We start from the raw sequence: 25949 nt of genomic DNA, 5'->3' as shown, positions 1-25949 counted from the left end.
ATTGCATATATATTGTTTTGTTATTTCCAAGACTTAGAATGTGCTAAATACTTTGTGTATATCCAGGACATGCGAGAGTTACAGGATCAAAGAGATCTGCTGGAATTCGAACTGGAAGAAATGTCGCAGTTATCTGTAAGATTTTAAATATGTATATTACTAAACTAAGAAGTGCTTCTTAAATGAAACGAGAGTCAGAGAGACCTAAGCTTTGTGCTAGAATTTGCTTGCTAATGGCGATGCTGAATATTTTTTCTTCTCGGGGTGTCATCCTGGTTTTCTGATCATTTCTTAAGTTTAAGAAAACTTGAAAGATAGGAAGCAAATATAAGAAATGCACTCTGTTACAAAAAACTTGCCTTGGTGTTGTTTTTACAATGTTTCGGTGGCGATTGGCTAAAATTACAGAAAGAAAGAAGAGTTTTGTGGTATGATAAGTGGAGGTTTTTGGGAGGAAACGTCTGTAAAAATGACTGTGCAGGAAGAGAGACTTTAGGTATGATTTACCACTCTAACAACTTTTTAGACTGCAGGGTCAGAGGACTGGGATTCAAGAAAATCCAGAAATGGCCTTGAGTCATTTTCATCGCCAAGAATGCTGGTCAGTCACTTTGGACATCTTCATGTTCATCTAACAGCGAAGTGTTCCCATACTCAGTTACAAAATTTGCATTCGGCTATAAATTTAGAGAGTTTGTTATTGTTTTCTGTCACTTACTGATATGATTTTCCTTGACGTAGAGTAATGATGCTGCTGTTCTTACGTTGGAGGACATTAAAGCCCTTCTTGAGGAACTGGGATCGGAAAAGGTATATTCGAGCCAAAGAATTACGGTTAGATCGCAGAACGGCTAGATCGCTCCATCAAATAAGTGACTTCGCTCCCAACATAACTTACTTCGCTCCATGTAGAAAACTAAGGTAAAGGTAGCAAAACTAAGGTATCTAAATTGATAGTCCATTAAATGACGTGCATATCTTACCTAACAATCGATTAATATCGCTCGCGCGCGCTTGAAATAAGTCCGAGCTACGCAGAGAGAACAATTAAAGCTTCATGTAAGGGACTCACGAAGTGTAATCTACTTTATTAATTAATGATGGCGGATATCAGTTTCCTGACATCAAACAACAAAAAAGGCCACACTGGACAGCATTGGTATTTGAATGATCTTTTTCAATACACTTCAGACTATAACATCATAATTTATTCCATGGTCATTTATTCCATCATTGATATACAAACATACATCGGTAGCTCGGTGGCTAATCTGAAGGACAGAGCGAGGACGATGTACTCGAATTATCGCAAGCCACATCATCACCTATAAACTTTTAAGATCATTGGTAAGAAATACCTCACATTTCAACATGGAGCGAAGTAACTTATGTTGGAAGCGAAGTGACTTATTTGATGGAGCGATCTAGCTTTCGAGTGGAGCGATCTAACTTTTGGTTAGAGCCATCTAACTGGGAGCGATCTAACCGGATACCGAGCCAAACGTGAGCTGGTATCCATTGTGAATATCGCAACTGCTCGAGACGTACATTAGAAGGCAATCAACTATGTATATTTGTTGGCTTTCGTTGCTTAATTTTGCGACACCTTCTTGTAAATAATTGCATCGCAACTTTTCAAACCATACCAAAATTACAACTTTTTGGCCGCATACTAAGTGTAAAAGCTATAGAGAAATTTATCGTGACACTTCGAACAGGTTTCATCCAAAAAATTGCACTTAAAGTAACTTCAGTGTGCCAATAGATATTTATTTGTTGGTATGGCCTTCTTTTGCCTGGACTCGTTTATATTTTGGATCAGCACTTTTACTGACTACACGTGCAACTGTACTTGGCTGATGAATTGGATTATTTTTAGGAAGATGTTTTGTCCCCAGTACAAAAAAGTGCTCTTAAACAAGCCAGAATCATGCTGGAATCAATGGATGAGGTATGAATTTTCTCTCGCCTACTCTTTTCCTCTTCCACAAAGGTATCGACGAACTACAAGGCAATAGGAATAACTTGGAAAATTCACTCTTAGCTTTAAGGTGCTCATAATCCTGAATATAAAGCTGCTATAATGCGTGTTTCATCCTCTATGAATTAGAAAATCCATCACATGGAGATTACTGAGATGGCATTGAGAGACAAAGTCCGGGACTTGGACTTGGGTGTAAGTTTATTACGTCTTTTTTTTCTCCATAAATAATAAGAGTTACAATTGTATCTTTTTTTTCTGCGTCTTGGCAATACATTCGATTTGGTCCGGTTGTTTGGCTTCCTCGCCATTTTCAGTCCAGTTACGAATGTGCAGAATATGTTAACATAAGAAAATTTGAAACAATTTTGGTGCCTTTAAGTTTAGTGTTAGGCTTATGTCTGTGCATCGATTACGAAGCACGAAATTTTATGGTAACAAGAGTCCGCCATCACTTCCGGCAATTCTACTTTTCGATAAAACCTGGCTCCAGAAACTGCAAAACTCCATGAAAAATTTCCTTTTTGATTTTTGATTTACACACAAAAAAAAACGAAAAATATGATGCCGTTTTTGCCGTTTTTCTCGCCTTTATGAAAACAAGTGCCTTTTTTCGGTTGAGGTGGAGTATTTTAAGCATTCCTCTCTGGTGCTGCTGAAGTCAATTTTCTCAAGTTTCTTCCGCTCCTTGATCAGTAAGCTATCATTTTTGACAATTTTTGTGATATATTTAGTACAACAGTGAGTCCTTGAAGTCTGACCTTGATGAAACCAGAAGCCTTTCATTACTCACCTGTGATCGTGAGACACTTGCAGACTTGCAGTGGACTAAGCTGGATAACATTGAACTCTACCAAGAGCAACGAATGGAAGCAATGAAATATCTAAAGCACGCAAGAGTAGTAACAGAAGACACGTGTTGTATGACAGATTTGACTGGGGATGATTTAGTTAGTCTTGAAAACATAGGCAGGAATTACCCTCACGACTTTCCAGATAGAGGAGAGACAAGTGGAAAGAGTGATAAAGATTGCATGACGGATCTTGCATGGTGGGAGTTAGGAGAAATGGAAGAAACCTATGTTCGTTCATTCGCACATGGAAAATGTAAAGGTGAGGTAGAAACTGTAGATAATGAAACAGACATAAATTGCCAAGATCTTGAGGAATTAGAAAGTAAGAAACAAGAAACAACGGCAGGTAGATCGAGTCGGGAGGATAGTGACACAGTGGCGGAAATAAGTTGGGAAGAACTAGATCAACAGGAAAACGAAAAATCTAATTCTTCTTTACCAAGAGGGGTTAGCGAGAGCAACATGGACATGGGAAGTCATGGACATGAAGTAGGAATTGTTACCGACCTCAGTTTGGCAGAACTTGCCCTCATGGAAATTAAATACTTAGAATGTATCGAAAACCTTCACGAGGTCAAATCAGGTGTAGTTACGGAGAAGGACGAGATGACTGGGTTTTCATCCGTTGAATGGGTGGAAACTTTACCTGAAATTGTGCTGGACACATTTCCAGAAGATCTCGCTTGCACAAAAGATCAGTGCGAGATGACAGAGTTGAAATGCGATGACATAGCAAAGTTGAGTAACAAGTGTATTGACTACAAACATAGTCTTGAAGAACTGGAAAAGAGGATTGCTCTTTTTGACGTTGAGAAAAAAGAGGAGAGTTGTTCTACAGAGTTCACGTGGAGTGATATTGATAGCTTACAAGAAAAATGTTACAGTTATAAGTGTATTATCAGTGAACTTGAAGACAAAATCTCCCTTTTTGAAGTCGAAAAGAAAGATAAAAGTAGTTCCACAGAGCTTTCTTTGCAAGATCTCGTAAACGCCAGATTCAGTGTCGATACAAAAGAAGTTGAAACTATAACAGATGAAAAAGATTTTTTGGACAACAAATATTTACCAGAGATCGTATTCGAGACCTATCCAGAGGCGGAGACTAAAGGTGAGTGTGATACAACTCACGGAGTGTGGGAAGAAGTTGTGGACCTTAAGAACACTTACAGAGATTACAGGGAGAACTTGGAAGATATGAAAAACAAACTTGCTCAGTTTCAAGTGGAGAAAGATGACAAAGAGAGCATAACTGATATAGCCATGCAAGATCTTGCTGATCTGGAAAGTTTGTACAAGGAACATTTGCATGATGTGGATTCAGATTCAAATTCCATATTAAGTCATGCTGAAAAAGAGTCGCGGCAATGCATGACAGAACTGACGTTTGTCGAGCTTTCGGAGCTTGAGGATTTTTACATTGAGAATGCTGCTCGTAAGGAGGAAAGTCTACCGATGGTAGAAAAATGGGAGCAAGAGAGCATGACAGACATTACACATGACGTCCTTCAGTACCTTGAGGAAGTAGAAGAGCTTTACAGACAAAAGACGAGAGCTGGTGCAGACGAAGAGGTAAGAAAAGAAGAGAAATACACTGCGACAGATCTGACAGTTTCGATTCTCGACCATTTGTTAGAAGGGGCAAATGGTCTCCTGGAGTTCAGTACAGAGAAAGTGGACAAGATGATCTCGACAGACGTAACCATTCCCGTCCTCGAGCCTCTACATCAAACTGAAAAACTTCACCAGAGGTATCCCAAAGTAGACAAATGGGTAGCTACAGAGCTAACTTCTGATGGTATAGAATATTGGGGGCAAGAAGAGAAATTACACAGGGAACGTTTAAATGGTAGGGAAGAAAACAAAACAATCGCTGACATGGGAATCGAGCAGAGATATGATGTGGAGATTAGTAGTTTGCGAGGAAAAAGCGAAGAACTTGAGAATGAAAAGAATTCGGTGGAAAGGTTAACTGTGGAGACAATGACATATCTTACCGTCTCGGATCTTAAGTGCCATGAAAACGTTGATGCAGTTAATGATGTGTGCTTTGCTGAGAAGCACAGTGTTGAAACCATGACTGATTTCACTCTGTCGGACCTAAAATACTTGGAGGCTGTGAAAGGGCCAAGAAATGAATGTACTCCTGATAGAAATGCGGAACCACAGGCCAACAGATATGGAGCCAAAAGTGTCCACAGTTTGACTGCTTCGGATCCACAGCTACTGGAAGGTGTTGAAGCCTCTCATAAGGTATGCCTTGTTGATGGGGAGGACAAATTATATTTCAGAATTGGAGACAAAGAAAGTGTGGGAGTAATGACAGATTTAACTGCGTCCGATTTGAAATACTTAAAAGATGTTGAAGCCGCTCATGAGGCATGTCTTGTTCATAAACAAGAAGAATTAGATGCCAGAATTGTGGATAAAGAAAGCGTGGAAGTAATGACAGACCTAACTGCATCTGATTTGAACTACTTGGAAGATGTTGAAGCAGCGCATGAGGAATGCCTTGCTGATAAGCACGAAGAATTAGACATCAGAACTGTGGACAAAGAAAGCGTGGAAGTAATGACAGACTTAACTGCATCTGATTTGAACTACTTGGAAGATGTTGAAGCAGCTCATGAGGAATGCCTTGCTGATAAGCACGAAGAATTAGACATCAAAACTGTGGACAAAGAAAGCGTTGAAGTAATGACAGACTTGACTTCATCTGATTTGAACTACTTGGAAGATGTTGAAGCTGCTCATGAAGAATGCCTTGCTGATAAGCACGAAGAATTAGATGTCAGAATTGTGGACAAAGAAAGCGTGGAAGTAATGACAGACTTAACTGCATCTGATTTGAACTACTTGGAAGATATTAAAGCAGCTCAGGAGGAATACCTTGCTGATAAACACGAAGAATTAGACATCAGAATTGTGGACAAAGAAAGCGTTGAAGTAATGACAGACTTGACTTCATCTGATTTGAACTACTTGGAAGATGTTGAAGCAGCTCATGAGGAATGCCTTGCTGATAAACAGGAAGATTTAGATGTCAGAACTGTGGACAAGGAAAGCGTGGAAGTAATGACAGACTTAACTGCATCCGATTTGAACTACTTGGAAGATGTTAAAGCAGCTCAGGAGGAATCCCTTGCTGATAAACACGAAGAATTAGACATCAGAACTGTGGACAAAGAAAGCGTGGAAGTAATGACAGACTTGACTTCATCTGATTTGAACTACTTGGAAGATGTTGAAGCAGCTCATGAGGAATGCCTTGCTGATAACCAGGAAGATTTAGATATCAGAATTGTGGACAAGGAAAGCGTGGAAGTAATGACAGACTTAACTGCGTCCGATTTGAACTACTTGGAAGATGTTAAAGCAGCTCATGAGGAATCCCTTGCTGATAAGCACGAAGAATTAGATTTCAGAATTGTGGACAAAGAAAGCGTTGAAGTAATGACAGACTTAACTGCATGTGATTTGAACAACTTGGAAGATGTTAAAGCAGCTCATGAGGAATACCTTGCTAATAAACACGAAGAATTACACGTCAGAATTGTAGACAAAGAAAGCGTTGAAGTAATGACAGACTTAACTGCATCCGATTTGAACTACTTGGAAGATGTTAAAGCAGCTCAGGAGGAATACCTTGCTGATAAACACGACGGGCTTGAAGCGGCCACAGTGAAGAAAGAAAACGCAAATATTATGACAGACTTATCGGTTTTGGATCTACAACGTCTGGAGGATGTTGACTCTGCACACATGCAATGCTTGTTTTACATAGACAGAAAAGAACATAGGAGTGACCCTCCGCATACGAAGTTTCAAGTTCGCGGAAAACTGGAATCAGCTCCCACTGAAAACGAGGAAAGTAAAGCACCGAAGTGGAGACGGCGTTCAAGGTCTACCTCAGTGTCTGTTCATATGCAGAATAAGCACACCATGACCGAGTTGACAGCCAACATTCTCGAGTATTTTGAAGATATAGAAGTTCTTTACAAGAAAACGTTGGTGGAATACGACGACTTTAGAAAGTTACATTCTGTGGAGAAGGTTGAGAAGGACTCTATGACAGTTATCACAACTGAAGATTTAAAATATTTGAAAGACGAAAGTAGTATACGTCAAGAAACGGAAGAGAAGGAGGTCATGACTGAACTAGCGATTGACGATTTGGATTATTTAATGGGTGTAGAAAGTTCTTACAATAATCACGAGCTTGATAGAAGATCTGAGGACATGAATAGCGAGAGGACTGCAGAGATCATGACAAGTGTGACATTGGCCTCCATAGAGTGTATGGAGGACGAGTATGAGAGACTACAGCGGGAGCAACCACAGGAAAAAGACCCCTCTTGGGTTAGAATTGAACAAGAGGACAGCTCATCTGAACTACAGTACCTGGAAGAAGTAGAACTTTCTTGCAAAGAGGATTCTTTTGGGGCTGCAGAACTCGCTAGTTCAGAAGATGCAGGGGTAATGACGGACCTCACAACTGCCGATTTGGAATACTTAGAGGAAGCGGAAAATCTTTTGAAAAGTATTAATGACAATGGTAGTGAACTATCAGGAATGCTTGCACCCAAGGAGGACAAAGAAGTCATGACAAAATTGAAAAATTCTGATATTGACCACCTTCACACGTTGGGAGAGTTCCATATTGATGGTACAATGGCACTTTCAAGTGATGGTGAAGTCGAGAAAGATGATAAGGGTACAGAAACGGAACTCACAGTAGCAGATATCCGAGATCTCGAAGATCAAGCGGGCAGCGGGTCTGAAAAGAGAGCTACGCCTTCGTTTCATGAATTTGTTCATGACAATTTCCAAGCTGAAACACTCGTGAATTTGCAATCAGAGTTAGATTATCTACCTGTTTTGGACGAGCCTGAATTTATCATGGACGAGGACGAAGACGTAGATATCGAGGAGAATCAGTGTCGAGATGCTTGTGTCATGACCGAGCTAACATTTTCTGATTTGCAACAGTTTGGGATATATGACACCTGTGATGGTGTTGGTTTAATTCACTTACGTCGAGAACAGACTGATGTTGGTGTACAATGTACCCTGGAGGATTTAAGTTCGCTTTTGGAGGAGCTTAACAAGGAAGCAGAAGAGAAAGGGGCGGATGTTCCTTCGTGGTTTGTGACAGCCTTAAAGATGAGACAACCAGGAGGTTTGTGTTCTGTTTGTGTACCCATTCAAGTTCATGCATGCAGCTGATTCTACTGACTTTTCATGGAAGGAGCATGGCCCGGTAGCAGGGCAATACTGATCTGCCACAATCAAAGATCAGCATGTTTAAAGTGATCCAACTTATTACGTAAATACCTTTCTAACAAAAATGACATCATTTTCCCACGCATGAATTTACCTTGGTTTTAACGTGCATGTAAATAACTTCCCGGTATGGATGAACGTCGCACAAAATACAGTTAACATTCAAGGATACGTCATGGTATTGTTGGACGTCAAGTACTGTAAAGTAGACGTGAAATTGCAAAGTAAACGCCAGGCATTGTTTGATAAAGGATAATTCTGAAATAAGCGTTTGATGTTAACGGTCTGAAAAGTGAATATGAACTTAGTGTGTTAAGCTTAGAGGGGTGTAATTGCCGTAATGGCCACTGATTTTACTTTCAAGTTTAAGAGTTTATTTATAAACGTTGCAGCGATTACGTATTAAAAGCCAGCGGTTACTGATAGTGCTTATGATACTAAGTTCCTTCTAAAACCTTTATTTTTGGATATATAACAAGAACTCATGAACATACTCAGTAATAGATAACTGTACACACGCTGATCGCTGCTACAGAAATCGAGGTAGTCCAAATATAGAGCTAATCCATTGAATAAATATAGACATATCTTTACTTAACTAAATAAATAGTTACAGGTGCTGTTCATTTATAAAAATACCGTGACTCGCATTAAGCTTTTCTTAGTTAGAGGAAATCATTCATTTAAGCGATATTTCTGTCCTTGCTGCCTGCATGTGCTTTAAGTAACTTAATCAAAGCACTAAATGCACTTTCAGCGTTCTACTGTCTTAACTTTATTGCACAAGGTAGCTTTTGAATTTTAGGGGTATAAATTTCAAATATCGAAAGCCATAAACACGTTTGTTTAAACCTGTAATGAAAATATGAATACATAACGTATTCTGTCTGGAATGGAATTGTCAAGCTTTTGACAAGAATATTTTAATCTTGCAAAGCAATCAATTTGTCTCGCTTATTCGCTTTCGAACATTATTTTCCGACAGGTTTCAATCCCATACATCTTGTAGTGGGACAAACTGATGAGATAGATGCACCTCCAGCAGTCGAACTTCCGAACTCAGGAGTGACCTCCGAGCATGTCCCAGAGAGGGCACAAATGTCTAACATCCCCATCGACATGACACACGTCTCTGACGGTTCACATGAATGCTTCTCGTCCAACAGTGAAACAAATATACTGCATTCAGGTGCTTCTTTCAAAAACATTGGTGTTCAATGTGATCCTGTGGATGTCGACGCCATGTTGTCAGAGTTTAGAGGAATTCATCCACGTGATGTGGACATTCCATTGTTCGTGTCTGCTATTAACATGGCCCGGCAAGATACAGGTAACCTCTCCATTTCCGAAAAAAAAAACGTAAGAAATGCAAATACATCGAATACTGTTCAAGTTATTTCTCAAAGTTACGCAATACTTTGGACCAAAAAATGATATGGAATGAAAGGCAAAGGAGGAATTATGAAGAAGAAATAAAAAACCATCTTTGCACACAATAATATCAGATTGACGTGACAAAATCAAGCGCGTTAGAGCCAGAAGTCTCAGACATTTTGACTTACTATTTAACCCTTTAACACCTAGATCAAATTTGTAATTCTCCTTTCTGTCAACCATACAATTCTTATCGTGTCAGTTCAGAGAATTTAGTATTGAATCAACTAATTATCCCCAAATTGATATTTTTTCTTAATTTTCATCACTTATCTGGTTGATATTGTATTGATATTGTAAGGAGAAATTCTGTCTTGGTCACTCATGGGAGTTAAGGGGTTAAGAATCTTTGATAACTTGACTTGTATTGAAAGTCAGGCCGATCTTATCAAAGGACATAATATGAGTCCCGTTCTAACGACACCTTCTATTTCATATACCAGTTCTCAGTTTCACTTTTTTGCAAATGAGATGTCTTGTCTAAATTGCCTTTTCGCTGTAAACCAATTTGTTATACGGATTTCTCCAATTTTTCTTAGGCTTTAATCTAGTGGAAGTAGTTGTGAAGAATCGCAGTGATTCCAATCCTGTACAAGATGAAGTGGCTACCGAACCTAATAACAGTTTCGCGGTAGAATTCTCCCGACTGCCACCTCCTCCTGAAAAGGCCACTTTCACCATCAGCTCACCGCCACCAGTCCAGTTTGCAGAAGACGAGCAGTCAGAATTTCCCGAAGGTATACAGTATGTAAATCGCAGACCTTTCCTCTTTAATAACTTTGCGTTAAACTCACAGTGCGTCTAGTGTTATAGCTACAGAGTGCTACGTCTTGATGGGTGAAAAAGCCTTCTTGCTTACAGTCTCCTTCGCAGCTGTTGTTTGATCTCCTCACGCAACGCGCTGTCTCCCCCACCGAACAACGGCTACAAAGGAGACTATTTTATTATTCTATTATTTGCAGAAGGCTCTCCTCTGTCGGGATTTTACTTGGTATATGTCGTCAGTTAAGATGAGGTTTCAACAGGCTGTGTTTTGTGTATTTTACCTCATCAGTGTTTAGATAGAAATTCCCCAAAAACACCTGTACTCTCAAACGTGTGCAACTACAGGTTTGGCCTCGTTACCTTTTTGTCTCACCAATTTGGGTACAAACGTTGGCAAACGGATACGATATGAAAGCATCATGCAGCAACAATGTTGTTTGTACCTGGTGGTGAAACGTGAATGTCATCCTTGAAATCCCAATGCGTATGGCTATTCAACTTTTTCGTTTGTTTGTTTGCTTTCCTTTTTTGTTGATTTTCGTGCTTGTAAACCAGGCCTATGTGTTTTCCGGTTCTCTTCTACACTGCCTGAGCCGAGCGTATGCAATTTTCATAAAAACTGGCAAGACCTGCAAAATGTGCACTGTTTTCGTGATCATGGGTGGAATCACGTCGTAATTATAGGTCAGGCTCAGCTCTTCTCGTTTGACCGTCTCTATCCTGCATGAGAGCAAACGTATAGAAATTGCTTATGTTTGAAGGCTTGGATATTTTAATAGCCTTAGTCCTACGGATAATTTTTTTTCTTGGGTGTGATTGTTGCAATATTTTTCCACAGCGGATAACCCTTTGTTATCATCTCAAAATGGAAGTGACAGCGTTTTCAACCAAACAGACGAAGCAATTAATTCCACCCAGGATGGCGAAGGCAGAGACGTGTTGACGGACATGCCTCCTGACAGTAGTGCTGTGAACCGGTTTGACAAGTTTTTGAAGGAAAGAAAGGATTCAGAGTTACTGAATCTGATGGCCATAAGGCAGGGAATAGATGACAGTGATATAGAGGATACAGGAGACATCAAGGTTGGCTTTTTGATTATTGTTCTCACTGGTATCACATGGTATACAAATATTACTTGATAATCCTTGTTTTCACGGTCGTATTTGTTTGTGAATCAACAGTATCTTTCTTTCAGCGTAGGTTTAGCGATGATTTGTTTTCAGCTGTACGAACAACTGTGACGCTCCTATGATGGAAAAACTTCGATTATGCTCTTACACGAGTCCAATTTTATTCTTGGTACGAACTTAACATGGAAATACTCGCACCGCAATTTCAAAAGTACGTCAGAAGTTTCTTACAAAATTTAACCATGTACCATTTCCCAAATATGCTCCCGTAAATTTACGCCGAAAAACCTGGATTGTTAGGGAAAATGGCGTTAAAGACCATAAAGTTATATTTTGAAGTTGAGAATCAAAGCACAAAATCTCATTCTACATACTAATTAGCTAGAATCTCTCGATTTTGCTTTCTGGACGCGACTTGTGTGTAATACTCTGGTAATTAATGGTGGACAGTTTAAACAAGGAATAATTGTTAAATATGTCAGATTTGTTTTCGAAAATAGGGTTCAATTATTGGCAAGTTGCTTTTTCACCAAAAATATTGGATTTGCTTGAGGACAAGAGGAACACTTTTATTTTTAATGAAATACTTTGGAGTAAATTTCTTCAACAGAGAACCCTTATAACCATTATAGCTGAATCATCACAAGTAAGCTCTCGGTCCCGATGGTTGGGTCAATCCTGATCTATGGAGTGTTGATTTGAAACAGTGGGAAATCCTTTATGACATGTTGGAATCCACTGCTTTTTTCTTGTTGCAATAGTTTGACATTTGTGGATGTGTTTAAATTTGCAGAGCTTAAAAGAACTAGAAGAAGAAAACGAACTTCTCAGAAAACATCTGTTAATTTTGGAAAGCGGAAAGGTGAGTCAGTCAATCAAATAGTTATTCATTCGTTTATTCGTTCATTCCATTTGTTTGTTTGTTCGTTCGTTTATTTTTTCTGTTCATTCATTCAATTTTTTTGTACATTATCCATTCATTTATTCTTTCAGTCAGTCAGTGTTTCCGTTCTGTTAGTCGGTTCGTCAGTAAGTCAGTCAGCCCTGACAATTAATCTGTCACTTGTTTGGTCCGTTTGTCATTCTGCAGTTTGATAGGTATTCAGAAAGTCAGTTAATTTGGTAGTCAGTCGGTTTATTGATCAATGTATAACCACTGTAACGAAATGTTTTCATACATGGACCTGAGATGCCTATTTAGGGAGGTAAATGAAGGCATCATTTAAAAACATTGCTCCAACAGGGTACTGAAGACCTCGAGGAAGAAAACAGGAATCTCTGGGAGAAACTGAAAGAGGTACAGGAATCAACTTTAGGTCACACTTTTACGCGTTCAGTTACTCTGCCAGTCATTAAATGGTCTATAGAATGTCTTGATTATTTCTCTACTGAAAATATTAGGTTTGCAACTCAACGACATACATGAATAACACGAGTATGAGAAAAACACATGCCTCTAAACCAACTACAGCACGGTTAATTAACGCCTTTAGACTAAGGCACTGTAAACTTTGAGCGTGGTATAGTTGGTTAAAAAGGAAACCAACTTTGTTGTTAGTTAATCTTATCTTTAACAGTTTACATTGCTTATCGTATCAAGGTCTGACAGATCTTGGGACTGTTCTTTGTTGTTTGGTTTGACTCTTATGGTAAAAATTTATTATGTTGCAGAAGACAGAGGAACTTGAAAAAAAGAGCGCCCTTTTGAAGGAGAAAGTCCAGGTAAATACACAGAAAGTAACGTTGAGGTTATTTCTTAAATCAACCAGTAGCTGTGCTCCGTCTTTCTTGAGAAAACCTTAATGTGACGACAACTTGCGCCTCCAGTTGGTAAAATACTTGGAGAAATAGACCTCGTCAGTCAAAGAAGCATTTTTAAACAATTTTTTTTAATTTCCAAGGCATTTCTTATTTTTCTCATCGTCTTCAATTGTCTTTATCTCAACAGTAGTGACATGATAATTATAATAAGAATGACAGTAATGATGATAAACATGTTGACGATAATGGCGGTGATGATTACGATGAAAGTAGTATTTTGATAAAGACAAAGATCTTAATGATAATATTAATTGTTGATTAAAGCGATAACAATCATCTGTATGTACTAAATCAGTGGATAGCCTCGTAAGCGAGCTCTGGTTGGCTTCTCAAATGTCGACTATTCTTTTCTTTTCACCCCTGAGCAACTCGCGCGGGATTTGCGCCCGAAAATTGCGCCCGAATATATTGTAATAGTTGTAGGAATAAATGAGTTAAGATCATCTTTTGTCAAATAATATCTCACTGGTTAATTATATACTAAAACAACTATTGACCTCAGTGTCGTTGGCTAGTACCTCTACTTCGGCGGTGACTATCATCGACATCACGATCTTAATAATAAGAACGGCATTGATAGATATTTATAATTTATTACCTGCTTTTGTTTATTTTGTCGTAGTCCTTGGAAGATAGAGAAGAGGAAAATGCATTGATCAAAGAGAAAATGAAAATTCTTGAGGAATTAGCAGTGAGTATGCTTGGGGCAAGATGTCATGGTTACGTTCACATATGAAGCTAATTGATGCTGTCTCTTTCACCGTTAGGATGTGAAGGATTTAGAGAAGGAGAACGACAAACTCAGGGAACAAGTCAAAGCTCTTGAAGAAGCTTCCATGGTAACATTTTATTTCAAACTCTCATTATGAATATTTCTTGTTCACTTGGAGTCGATAACGTTAAGTGGTCCCTAGTTAATTTTAGAATTGCTTAGATTTCAGATGCAGAGATAAAGAACACCAAAGAAGAAAATGAAGAGCTAAGGGAAAAGATAAAAACTCTTGAACAAACTATGGTAAGAAAAGAGCTTCAATTTTGGTCTTGTGTTAACGCGTATGTCGCCAGGACACAATCCATTATTTAGGATTCCTGGAAAAGAGGCTTCCACTTAATTTTTCAAACTTTTCATTTTTGAAGATCCACATGTAGACTATTATACACATAACATCGAGACATTAGACGTAAGACACCAGACAATGAGAGAATTGCTGTCGACCAATCTGTTGTTAGGGTCAGTTGTCTGAATCTTCGGCAAAAATAAGATGTAGTTATCCTGACCGTCAGTGGAATGTAGAAGTAAATATTTTAATCATAGAAATTTGCCCTTTGATATTTTTCCAGGATACTGAAGAGCTTCAAAGGGAGAATGATTACCTAAAGCAACAAGTAGAAATGCTATCAGCTGAACCCGAGGTGAAAGAGCGATCTTTCTATGCTTTCTTGGCTTGTAGATATAGTCGAGTGAGGAAATCGAGGCGACCTGGGGTGGAAAAAATAACTAGAGTTCTTCAATACTGAGTTTGTGAATGTAATGCAGCAGCCTGTCTGTTTCCACTTACTTACCTTTAATTTGTTTCAGAGAGTAAAAGAACTTGAGGGGGAGAACGAAACTCTCAACGAAAAAATCGAGGCTCTCAAGGCATCCGCAGTAAGTGATTTCTGATATTGCAGATTATCAAGGACTGGTTTCCCAACAGTTCGCGACCTATACGTCCGACGTGTCATGGCGACTTGACAGTCGCCTTGTGTGTCCATAGGAGTGGCAGTGAAGAAGTTGAATGTCCGTGTGACTCGCTTGCACTCTTTGAATTGACCATCTTTCATGTTTTTAGGATGATGTGGTCTGTGAAAACACATTGTTAAAAGAGCAGATCGAGGACCTGGAACAAAATGATGTATGCAATTTTTTATTTTTAGTGTAATTGTTCACGTTATGGATAAGCAAGGTAGGAACCCTTTTTCAGTGGGGCAAAAAAATTGTTTTAATAACGAGTCATTCTATGAACTGGTTGGTTTGTCTGGGTACATAACGATTCGTAGATTTCTGCAAATGCAGTTAGTGCACGATACTCTTAGATTGATTACTAATTATTTACACTACATACTAAAAAATTATGAAGTTGAGAAGTAAAAAGAGCCGTTTTCTTTTTCGACAAAAGTCTTATTGTTATCAACCTTTTCTGTTTCAGAAACTACACAAGCTGAAAGATGAAAACAAAATGCTCAAGGATAAATTACAGTTCTTGGAAGATGCTTCAGTCAGTATCATAGTTTGATGTCGGCTACAGTTCACACACTGAAAGAAAAAAAACAGTTTGAATAACAACAGAAAAATTAAAGTCCAAGTAATAAAGACTAACACAGTTTTCTTTGCTGCTTAATCTCTTCATCGCTGCAGCTGTGGCTCACGAACAGAAAAATAATTTCTACCTCCTGTCGCTTTTTGACTTTCGACTTTTGTTAATTTCAGAATATTGCATATGTTCGAAGTAAAGATGCTGCTTTGAAAGGGCAGTTCGAAGTAACGGAGGAAATTGGAAAGAGAGAGAAAAAGAAGAAAATTATTAAAATGAGGAGCTCTCAGAAAAAGTACAGATGTTGGAAGAGTCTCTGGTCATTGTAAATTAGTTTCCAGCTTCATAGAATTCCTTGAAGCGAATCGTCCCTGCGTCTCTCGAGCATAAATACAATAAATGCATTCTTATTTATTCTCAGACTTCAGAACGACTGGAAAACGAGCAACTCATGGACAAGATACAGGATCTGGAACATTCTACGGGGAGGGTAAGTACAGGTGGGGAACGCTTCACTAGTGAGGTGGGGTTATTAGAGAAGAAAACTGGTGCTTTCAGGAGAGTTTTGAAGGGATGGTGACTAGAATATGACACACAAAATTCTATTGTTATCCCGACTGTGGCCAGGAGCCAACTGATAATTAAATTTATAAAGATCTTCTTTTTGTGGTTTATGTCGACGTTGTTGCGATATCGCTAATTGAGAATGGAAAATTGTCACGGAGAGTTCGTATCCGCTGTGACAGGATTTAAGTAATTAAGTAAAGTGTCGTCAAGTTACAAAAGTGTCAAGTGTGCTACATTGACTGTGATATTGCTTTGATCTTTCAGGTTGTTGAAAGACTCGAAGAGGAAAATTCAGTGTTAAAAGAAAATATCAAAATTCTGGAAGACACGACTTCTGTGAGTCACGGGAACTTTCTTATAGTTTTCTTTTGAGTATATCCTCAGATTCCTGAGTTCGTAACCAGATCGTCAAATATGACTGCTTTACTGACTTAACTAATTCACCCCAACAGAATAATTCTTTTCAACCTTGATGTTGGTTTTGCGCACATTTCTTAGTTCATAGTAAGTTTTTCTCTCAAATATCGATGATTTCCTTTCCAAGAACATGAAAACACTTGAAGACGAAAACATTTTGCTGAGAGAAAGGATTGAAAGCCTGTACAGTACAAAGGTGTGTTAGTTTGAGTTGCAACCGATCTTAATGTCGGTCTGTTATCTCTATATATGTGGTTGCAGATCTTTTCTACCTCATGTCCCCCATCAACCCTTTTCAAAAGAGGAGACAATCCATTGAAGAGTTAAGCGAGAACTGAGTTCTTCTGAATATTTGTGTTGGTTACCGAATGTTTTTTATCAGATTCAAATGTGAAGTTACCTCTCTTCCAATTTTACTCGGAACAGGGGCCTGGAATGTAATTTTCATTTAGACCAAATTTTAATGGGACAGTATTCTGATGGGAGATATAATTTGATTTTTAAAAAAAAACTTGTCAAGATACTTTTAATGGAAATTGACTTAAGACGAATGTCAGGGGTACAATTTCAAAATATCTCGTACGAAATAACTTCTAGTAGTGAAGTGAAGTTTGGGTAAAATAATGGAGAGGTTATTGCAAACCCTATCACTTTCAGCCGTTTACATTGGCCTTGCATTTTTCTTGTAAAACTCGGTCATCTGCAAAGAGGAATTCTGATATAAAATATAGCTGGTAGAAGCTTAAGAAAACTATACCCAGCCACCTTAAGAATAAGAAGAGGGGTTGGGGGGACAAAATCAATGAACAACACTTAGTTTTTGACATTTTCCTTTATCGTAAACGTCACAGATGAACTCTATCGTGGTTCTTTTTAATGTATTATCCTTCAAATAACGAATTTTAAAACACGCGGTTTTGTTTTCATTTTGTAGGCTAAGGGCTTGTCTGAGGAGGAATTCGAGACTCTTCAGAAAAAGATAGAACAGCTGAAGGAAGCAGATAAGGTAAAATCACGCGATACTTTGATAATGAATTGTTTTCAATTAAAATTCGTGGTGCTTTCAGTTGAAGCTCTTCAATCACATAGCTTTGATATTTAGCGGTTAACATTTTGGTGAATGTTCATTTCTTCTTTTTACTGTAAGCCTGCCTATGTCATGTTAAGCTGCAAAGTATGTCGAAACCTTTAATTTTTTTCGCGAACATTTCGGCTTACGGTAGATATATGCTCTCTTGCATGGAAACAGCAGAATACCATTAGTCATTATGAGCCCGGCGCATCCACCTCACCTTTCTAGTGATTAAATCATGTTAAAGTTAACCCTTTAACTCCCAGGAATGACCAAGACAGAATTTCTCCTTACAATATCTGTACATTATCAAGCAGACAAGAGATGAGAAAAAACAAAAATGTAAACTAGGGGATTACTAGTTAATCCAATACCAAATTCTTCGAACTACCATTATAAGAATTGGAATGGCAGACTGTAAGGACAATTGCTGATGCGATGTCGGAAGTTAAAGGGTTAACATGTTCTTTGTAGATTGGATAAAATCTCTTTCAGCAAAGAAAGTGTGCAAACTCGTAGAGCCTCAGCAGTTGAAACAATGAAAGTAGAATGCAAGTTCTAACGAGACACAAGATCCAGACTAATTAAATCTGAGGCAGTGTTTAGTCTAACTCACCTTCATTTTTCTTCTCGTAAAGCACAATTTGTTTGCATTTAATGATATCTAACAGTGACTGAATGTCGATTTTTAATTTTGTCATTTTACTTAGACAATTGCAGCACTGAACGAATCCAATACAGCATTGAAAGCAAGAATAGATATTTTGCAGTCGGAGAAGGTAGGGTCTGCAATCTGATTGTATTTCAATTAAGACTAAATGAAGCACAAATAACAATATTACACACTTTTCCTGGTGTTACAGGGCCGAATCACAGAAACATTTAACCTTTGCAGTATTTGTAGAGTTTTAGAAAGAGATAGAGCTGGGATACTTTTGATGTGGAACAGAATCTGCATTTTTAAGACATCGCACATAGAAACCACCCTCACGTTCTTTTCACCAGCCAAAGAACAGATGTGTAATATGCTGGGGTAGAAACACTTTTAATCTTTCCATTCTGCAAAGCCTGTTCTTTTTTCTACTTTCTCTATTTTGTTTTGTAGAAAAACGACCGAGACGTTTCTTCAGATATGGATCCCTCTGAACAACTTGGAAAGGTGTGGTCCAGAGTAAATTTCTTTCAAACCAAGTTCTGAAGGGATGAATGCAAACTTGTGGCAGTCAAGTATTTTGCCCTTTCATTTGATTCCTTTTTGAGGACCTGTCCGCCATATTGAAGTTTCCATCCAACAACGATGCTTTCTAAACATTTTTGTAACTTACAAGTGTTGAGTGTAAGCTTAGCACTTTTATTAGAAATTTTGTGCCAAAGATAAAGACATTATGTGCTAAAGATAAAAAAAATAAACAACCGAAAGGTAACAAGAAGTAACCTCAGTACTTGAACTTAAATCGATGAAAATCAACTGTTTGTAAAACCAAGAAAAATAATTTTGTCTAGGTTCGACTGCTATTAGTGCAGGATTTTGGTTTGACTTCATCAGAGGTGGAAAGTGTTCTTGGGTCATGTGACCTTGAAAGTCACGTGTCGTCGGGAATGGCTACCCCGCGTGATGAATTGAACAATCTGGGTCATTATTTTGAACAGGTAATGTGTTAGTAATGTTTGGCTGCTAGGTGCCATTGATAAAAAGAACATCAAAGTAAACTTTAATACATATAGGGGTTAACAAAAACTTTAAAAATTTATCTGAAGAATTCAGCTAGTGATCGCTGTCACTACAGAACTAGCAGTAAAGACAATATTTAAACTAAAGATACTAAAGAATAACTCAGACATCATTTTCTTGTAAAATTTCTAAATTTCAGTCATGCTCGCATTACTCTTATCTCACCAGTGTTGCTGCGCCCTCATTACACGCTCATGGTTATGGAAACGTCTGTTCTTTGATACTTATACTGAACACTAACGCTCCGCTGTGGCCATACCTATGTCATCCTGTGAACCATCGTTTAGTCTTCACCCTCTTCTCAGCATTAAGTAATTTCGTTATTATGCAATGTGTAGGCCTGGCGAGACGATCATATAATGGCGATCAAAGAATTAAGAAATTATTCGGGAAGTGACCAAAATAAGACAACCGTAAAGTAATGCCGCTATACCTTGCTTTAAAAGGCTGACGGACCAGAGCAATCAGATGTTGGTGACACACCGTGCTCAGTGATCAAACCCGTACAGCATATAACACGCATTCCAGGGGGAATTAATGAAGTCAACTCACCCATACCAGAGAACATAGCAAAAGTAAATCATAATTTGTTAACTGTCGATAGATAAAGATTCCTGTTCTGCTTAAAGAGATAAGTTATCCTAAACGTCATAAAATGTTGCATAATGTACGAAACTACAGTAATAAAGCCATATTACTCACCTGCAGTACAAAGACGATCCTTTAACATGAACTTTTGTATCCTGGAATAAGGTTAATCTTGCTCGAGAACTTGAACATAATTTGCCCTTAAACAAGGCATGTGTCATTTGATTTAAAATGTAACGAATTTCAATAACGTCTTTGCAATGCGTCTGCGTTAGTCGGTGCTGTCCTGTGATTGTTCACTATTACGGGGCTTTTAACCTGACTTTGATGAAGTCAGGTTACTGAAGTATTAACATGATCAGGTCACTGAAGTATTGACAGGACCAGCTTCATCTGGTCTTTGATGGCCTGCTTTCTTTAGATATTGACCACATGCAGCAAAACTGTGGGCATTTAATGCACCTAAAGAGTAACAATTTTGTAATCGTCTTCGTTCATGACACTTTTCAGGAGCTTGAAAATTTGAAACAAGAAAACAGAAGACTTTGCGAAGAACTTAAAGAACTAAGGAGAACAGTTCAGGTAGGAGTTTTGAATGTTCTAATATTCCCCCATCCCCCCCCCCCTCCCAATGTAATACAGGTAATTATGAAATGCCAACATTTCCCCTGCCGTTGCTTTTACGCACCCTCGCATCAACCATTGGCTGTAATGTGAGTGTTTGGGTCTGTAGACCGAAGATCTGCTCTACCTGTAGCGTCTAAAAAAAACGTTTGCGCTCCAGTTTCTCAGTTTCTCTGCGCGCGTTAAGCACTCCTATCGATGTGCTCAGTTCACTAGTCAGGATAATAATTCCCTATGATAACTGCTATCAATATTTTTATGAGCTACTAGTTTTTTTGTTATTACATTGTTGTAAATACTTCGAGAGAAAAAAAAGGCTTTTTGTGACGACGGTTCTTCCGTGAGCTTTTGTGAAATTCTCTGAGTTAGTGGAAACTAGCGAAAAAGTAGGCGTGCGTGAAATGGTGTTGCTCACCCGATCACAAGCCTTAGCGAAAGACTGGAACTGACCTGGAACGCTCTCGTCTTGCTGCTTTGGTTGCACCTGAAGTGTGTTTTATAAGCTGTCTCTGATTTAATAGTTAAAGATCGATCCCACAAACAGAGCATTTCAAGACCGCTGATAAATAGGCTTATTCACGTGCGGCAATGAAATGTCTCATAAATTTTCGTCTACATTCGTCGTCAAAGTCTAATAATAACTATCCCACGTAACGGACGGTTTTCTTGCACTTGGTGAATATGAGGGTAGCGGATCCCATTCTTCCAGCGGCTTCATCGCTTATTTTAGCCGCTCCGATTCCCAAAAATCTGACAAAACAGTCAGCCACTCAGGATAGGTAATAACATCCATGTTTGTACATTTTCAGAAGTATTCCTTTCAATTCCCAAACTGTTTTTGTTCGATGATTACACCCGCAGTGGTATTATTCATTGTCCAGAACGACCTCCCATCAGTTGTGTACACATGTATTTCCTTCCGCTATAGCTGTTTTAAAACTTGGACAATAGTCTTCGTTATGATTAAAATTGTCTTTGTTTACTGATATTCATAACAGCGAATAAATTTGCCCTGCATAATTTAGTTCTGGATGATTATGCTAATGTTCGAGCCACAAACTAGCGTTGCAAGCGACCGAACATTTCATAAAATTTCACAGCGGAAACAACATAGTAGGTTTGGTATTCTTCCTTATTTAGTTTCTTTTCTTTTGTTCAGTTCTTGTTATTTTTTTACGACCCACTGATATTTCTTTAACTTCGTGATTTCATATAATTCAAAAGTCAAGGGATTGATCTGCAGCTAACAAAGGTCTTCAGCATGTTTACGTGCAACCTTAACATCAAAATGCAAAGTTTTCTCAGAAAGGTTTCCTACTTTGTAGTGGTATTCTGTTGGATGTTGCTTTCTTCCCTATCTTGTTCTGTTTATTCTGAAATCACATACTCATGAAGAATGAAGATGAGCGATCACCGTTCTTATATGACATAAACACAAGTATATTTGAACAGAACACCCAAGCCAAACAAACACTGAGTTCATTTTACATTCAACCTCATGTAGGCTGGTTATTGTTTAGAAGCAGTTATAAAAAGCAATACTCTGTAAAGCCGATCCTAGAACCATGAGAAAGGATATCTCTGTATGAGAACTTCGCAAACACTTGAATACTCTGTGAACAAAGCTCATACAAGTTAGAATGTCAAACGTATTAAATGAGCAATTTTACCAGACTGTACATGCAATGCAAGGAGTAGTATAGCTCCTTATTGTAATAATGATAATTCGAGAAGTTTCCTACATGTCGTTATCTAAAATGTTGGTGCCCGTTTTCTTTAAAAAAAAAAAAAACCGGGTCGAACGGCTCATTCTTTTTCTATTATTACAATTTCTTGAACAAATCTGTTAAAATATGGAAATGCAAAAAGGTGACAGAAGACGTTCGCGCTCTATAATGTAACACTGGATATATTTACCTGGTACTGATCTTCATTATAAAGTCTTACAACACTGGCTTCTACCGACTGAAAACTTGAGGACACCGAGAAAAAGTCACGTCCAGTATGACGGAGTACTGGTATATCATTAAAAAACAACCAAAATTCGTGATTTGAGGGAAAGTATCAACTTGGGTTAGCTGTAGGGCCATTGCCGGATCATTTTTCACTTTTTGGTAATCTCCTGTTGGGACCCGAGTGATTTAAATTTCTTTTTTTTTCCATATTAATGGAGGCCTATAAGCTAATCGCTAGTTGCACTTGATTTTTTTTAATAACCATGCTTTTTATTGTGTTTTCGTTTTCTGGCTTTTTGTTGGTTTATTTGTTTGATTTATTGGTTTTTTTAGTTTGTTTTTCGTTCATAACCTACCACCGATCCATCACACTGGACATTTTAATTTTTTTTCACCTTAAAGCCCATGTCCACAGAATTTTGGGCATATGAATACTAACTGGGGTCAACCTAGAAGCAAACCTTGTGCTAGTGCAGACTCTCTACCCAGGTTGCTTTAAAGAAGTCATTTTTGTTCTGTTTCTGCTGATTAAACCGGAGCTACGAATCAAACTGAGTACGTTGGTAAATGTTGTCCCCTTCCCTGCAAAAACTTATTTAAAGGCCACTATACGCAAGTTTTGCACTCTGTTAGGAGATAAAATATGCTCGGATATTTTCCTCGACCATTATCTGTTCCTCGAAGCCCTCAGTTTTCCTCGGGCTTGCTCTTGCCGGAATAACCAATCGCTCAACAGACCAAGTAATGTCCGGGGACAAACAACCTATGATATTTTTGTGCCACTGTTCATGTGAGATACCATAAAAATTGTTAAACAACAAAGGGATATTAGGGATTTTAATGAAGAAAGTGGGCACCTATGACTTAATAGCAGTATTTGATACAGTTCTCCCTTCTGTTCCCAGGACAGGCAAAACACTGAGAGATTAAACGAGGAAACACAGACCGATTGTGTTGAGTCCTCTCAGGACATAGCAGCCAGGAGTCTCATACACTCTCAATACGTGCTTAGTTCGATACCAGGCGATATTGAGGAGACCATTGCACCTCAGGTCCGCTCAACTGTTGCCACTGAAATACGCTACCTTGGCGACAGTCGTTTGGAGTTTGAGCCATCAACTCAAAGTCGTTACAAGAAAGGTGCAGTTTTCAGTGGGAAAGATGATCCAATGGACTATTCAGCGCTAATAAGAGACTTTGAAAATACAATGCCCAGTCATAACGAAAGTTCTGTCGACTCTGATGACCTCATTTCTGAACCAGAGCTTATGGTTTCCCAAAGGAATCTGGACACCCAAATGGATATTATCGACCAACGTATTCAAGATCTTCGTTATATAGAAGAGAAAGATTCAGTTCCTCTAGAGGAAGGTAGTAGAGACAGACCAGAATTAGGTGATCTTGTCACCTTTGGTTCAGACGATGAGGGAGATCTCCCTCCCCTCCCTGAATCCTCTCCACCACCCCTCCCGTCTGAACCACCACCAGATTTCACGGAGTCTCCGCCTCCCGTCCTTCATGGACTGGAAGTGTTGTTGAATAGTGACTCTTCTCCACCTAGAGATGCAGCTACTCTCCGGGCTTCATCTCGACAGCGCCTTCACTCAGAAAATAAACCCACCTCTGAGGTGTCGCAATCTTCTTCCCGAATGGAATCTCCTTTGCTTGTGGAGGAAACTACGTTGGTCCTTGAATCAGACCCTAGCGAGCTGGGTGGAATCTATCCGATCGAGGAGCCTACGTCGTTAACCGACTCATCTGGAAGGCGGCCCACAAGTTTAGGATCTATAAAACCTGATGACTCTAAAACCAAGGCTCCTCTTCGGGTACTTCCAGGACCAAGAAGACTCCTTTTGCCGAAGCATGAACTAGGACCATTAAACCAACCAGTGGTCTCATATGCAAATTCAAATGTGACTTCGTCGATGCAGCCCCAGAGGTTACGTAATGAGGAGGATGGAATCATTCCTCCTCGGGGATTTGTACTTAACCGGGCCGCTTTGATCAATAGTGGTGAAATAGACGCGCTTAACGAGAAGATTGGGTTCTTGGAGAGGCAGCTTAAAGTAAGGAAGCGCCCAATTTTTTTTTAAGAGTTAAATGGAAAAAAACTTTTTAATTACTACTGTACTCACTGTCAGTCAGTCAAATTCTTTTTGGCAATTTCCGTCTCAACAGACCAGCGTTAGCCTCAGCTATACCGCGGCAACTGATAATGGTTTTGTAATAGAAGTATTCAGCCTTTAAGCATTTTAGGTATGTCGAAGAGCTGGAGTTTATCAGAGCGCGAGACTGGCCACTCAAAATTCATTTCCTCCTAGGGAGTTTTTTTTACCTGAATCCTCCTTGAATGTGAAACAAGTAAAATTAGTTTAACTGGTATGCGATAAGCTTTATAGAGCTTGACCAAAGATAGCTAATTTAAGTCGACTAATTTTTTTCAATACATTTATTTTGAAATCTCTGTTTTTTTTTCCCATATGATTTCAGACAAAACTGAATTCCACTTAGTTTAATTACTATCGTACGGTATTTTTCTTGTTCCTTTATCATGGATTATTTTACATACGATTCCGTTCTGTTTACCACTTTCAGAACAAAGAAAATGTTATACGTTCCTTGAAGGTACGTTTCATGTTTTAGAACTCCGTCTTCAAACTGAATAAGACTAATACTTTTGCATATACGCTGAGCTTGGCACTTCAACCAGGCTTTCTTTACCACCGTATTCAGTATTGCATGGGATCTTTAGTGCATGTTAAGAAAATTGTTGTGTAAACTCCCTTTTTCTTGTGCATTCGGTCACCTAATGGAAACAATTGCTTTCTAAACAGACCGAAGCAACTGAACGGGAGACTCAGTCTCTGGTAAGTACCTTTGTTTAAGCCAGCACGATCTTTATTTTACCTCAAAATGTTTCAGCTTGTGCATGAAATGGATTTTTTCTTTAAATTATCATTCTTTTCTTCTTCCGTTTCACTTTTGCAGCTTGAACGAAAAGATCGTGAACTGAGAATCTTGGTATGTGGTAACCGTTTTTGTAATCATGTATTTTTATCAGTAAGTTGGATGAATAGAGGGTAATCACACCCTTGCTCTATCTTTGGTAAAGGACAAAAAGGCGAACTTTTCCATGTCAAAAGATGGTACAGATCAGGGACTTTTCACCGAAACTGGAGCTCTGTATGATCGTTCAGATCATGTGACACGCGTAATCCAGGATGGCAATTTAACCTGGGTTTTGATTTCTCTTGTTTAAAAGCATAAATTAGATTTAACTTTTGGGATGTTAATAATATTAAAACTGAAGGAAAAAATAAAAAGCTATGAAAATTGTTATAAAAGTAATTAAAAGAAGAATTTATGTTAAATATCACAAAAATAGAATTGAGATTTTTTAACTGACTTGCATATAAAGAGAACCTTTAACACCC

At 38.5% G+C, this 25949-nt stretch overlaps 1 protein-coding gene across 3 annotated transcripts in view; it reads left to right on the top strand.

The window, feature by feature from the left end:
* The window catches only part of LOC131770278 (golgin subfamily B member 1), a 50007-nt gene that overhangs the window by 9632 nt on the left and 14426 nt on the right, over positions 1-25949 (top strand). For 2 of the 3 annotated variants that reach the window (XM_059085989.2, XM_066166143.1), the window contains 32 exons: positions 67-135; positions 527-601; positions 742-810; positions 1880-1951; positions 2111-2176; positions 2716-8011; positions 9101-9445; positions 10089-10286; positions 11153-11397; positions 12239-12307; positions 12689-12742; positions 13117-13167; positions 13889-13957; positions 14034-14105; positions 14201-14281; positions 14608-14679; positions 14846-14914; positions 15099-15161; positions 15456-15524; positions 15982-16050; positions 16392-16463; positions 16672-16740; positions 17479-17550; positions 18327-18395; positions 18722-18775; positions 19120-19266; positions 19795-19923; positions 20447-20518; positions 23421-24581; positions 25111-25140; positions 25350-25382; positions 25504-25536. In XM_059085989.2, the coding sequence (XP_058941972.2) occupies positions 67-135; positions 527-601; positions 742-810; positions 1880-1951; positions 2111-2176; positions 2716-8011; positions 9101-9445; positions 10089-10286; positions 11153-11397; positions 12239-12307; positions 12689-12742; positions 13117-13167; positions 13889-13957; positions 14034-14105; positions 14201-14281; positions 14608-14679; positions 14846-14914; positions 15099-15161; positions 15456-15524; positions 15982-16050; positions 16392-16463; positions 16672-16740; positions 17479-17550; positions 18327-18395; positions 18722-18775; positions 19120-19266; positions 19795-19923; positions 20447-20518; positions 23421-24581; positions 25111-25140; positions 25350-25382; positions 25504-25536 (9114 nt within the window). The remainder of the gene's footprint in view (positions 1-66; positions 136-526; positions 602-741; positions 811-1879; positions 1952-2110; positions 2177-2715; positions 8012-9100; positions 9446-10088; positions 10287-11152; positions 11398-12238; positions 12308-12688; positions 12743-13116; positions 13168-13888; positions 13958-14033; positions 14106-14200; positions 14282-14607; positions 14680-14845; positions 14915-15098; positions 15162-15455; positions 15525-15981; positions 16051-16391; positions 16464-16671; positions 16741-17478; positions 17551-18326; positions 18396-18721; positions 18776-19119; positions 19267-19794; positions 19924-20446; positions 20519-23420; positions 24582-25110; positions 25141-25349; positions 25383-25503; positions 25537-25949) is intronic. The other variant, XM_059085991.2, reaches the window with a different exon arrangement.

Source organism: Pocillopora verrucosa, chromosome 1, assembly GCF_036669915.1.
Source record: "Pocillopora verrucosa isolate sample1 chromosome 1, ASM3666991v2, whole genome shotgun sequence".
Taxonomy (NCBI): Eukaryota; Metazoa; Cnidaria; class Anthozoa; order Scleractinia; family Pocilloporidae; genus Pocillopora; species Pocillopora verrucosa.
The sequence above is the reverse complement of the archived record's forward strand: the minus strand, read 5'-3'. Positions and strand labels throughout refer to the sequence as shown.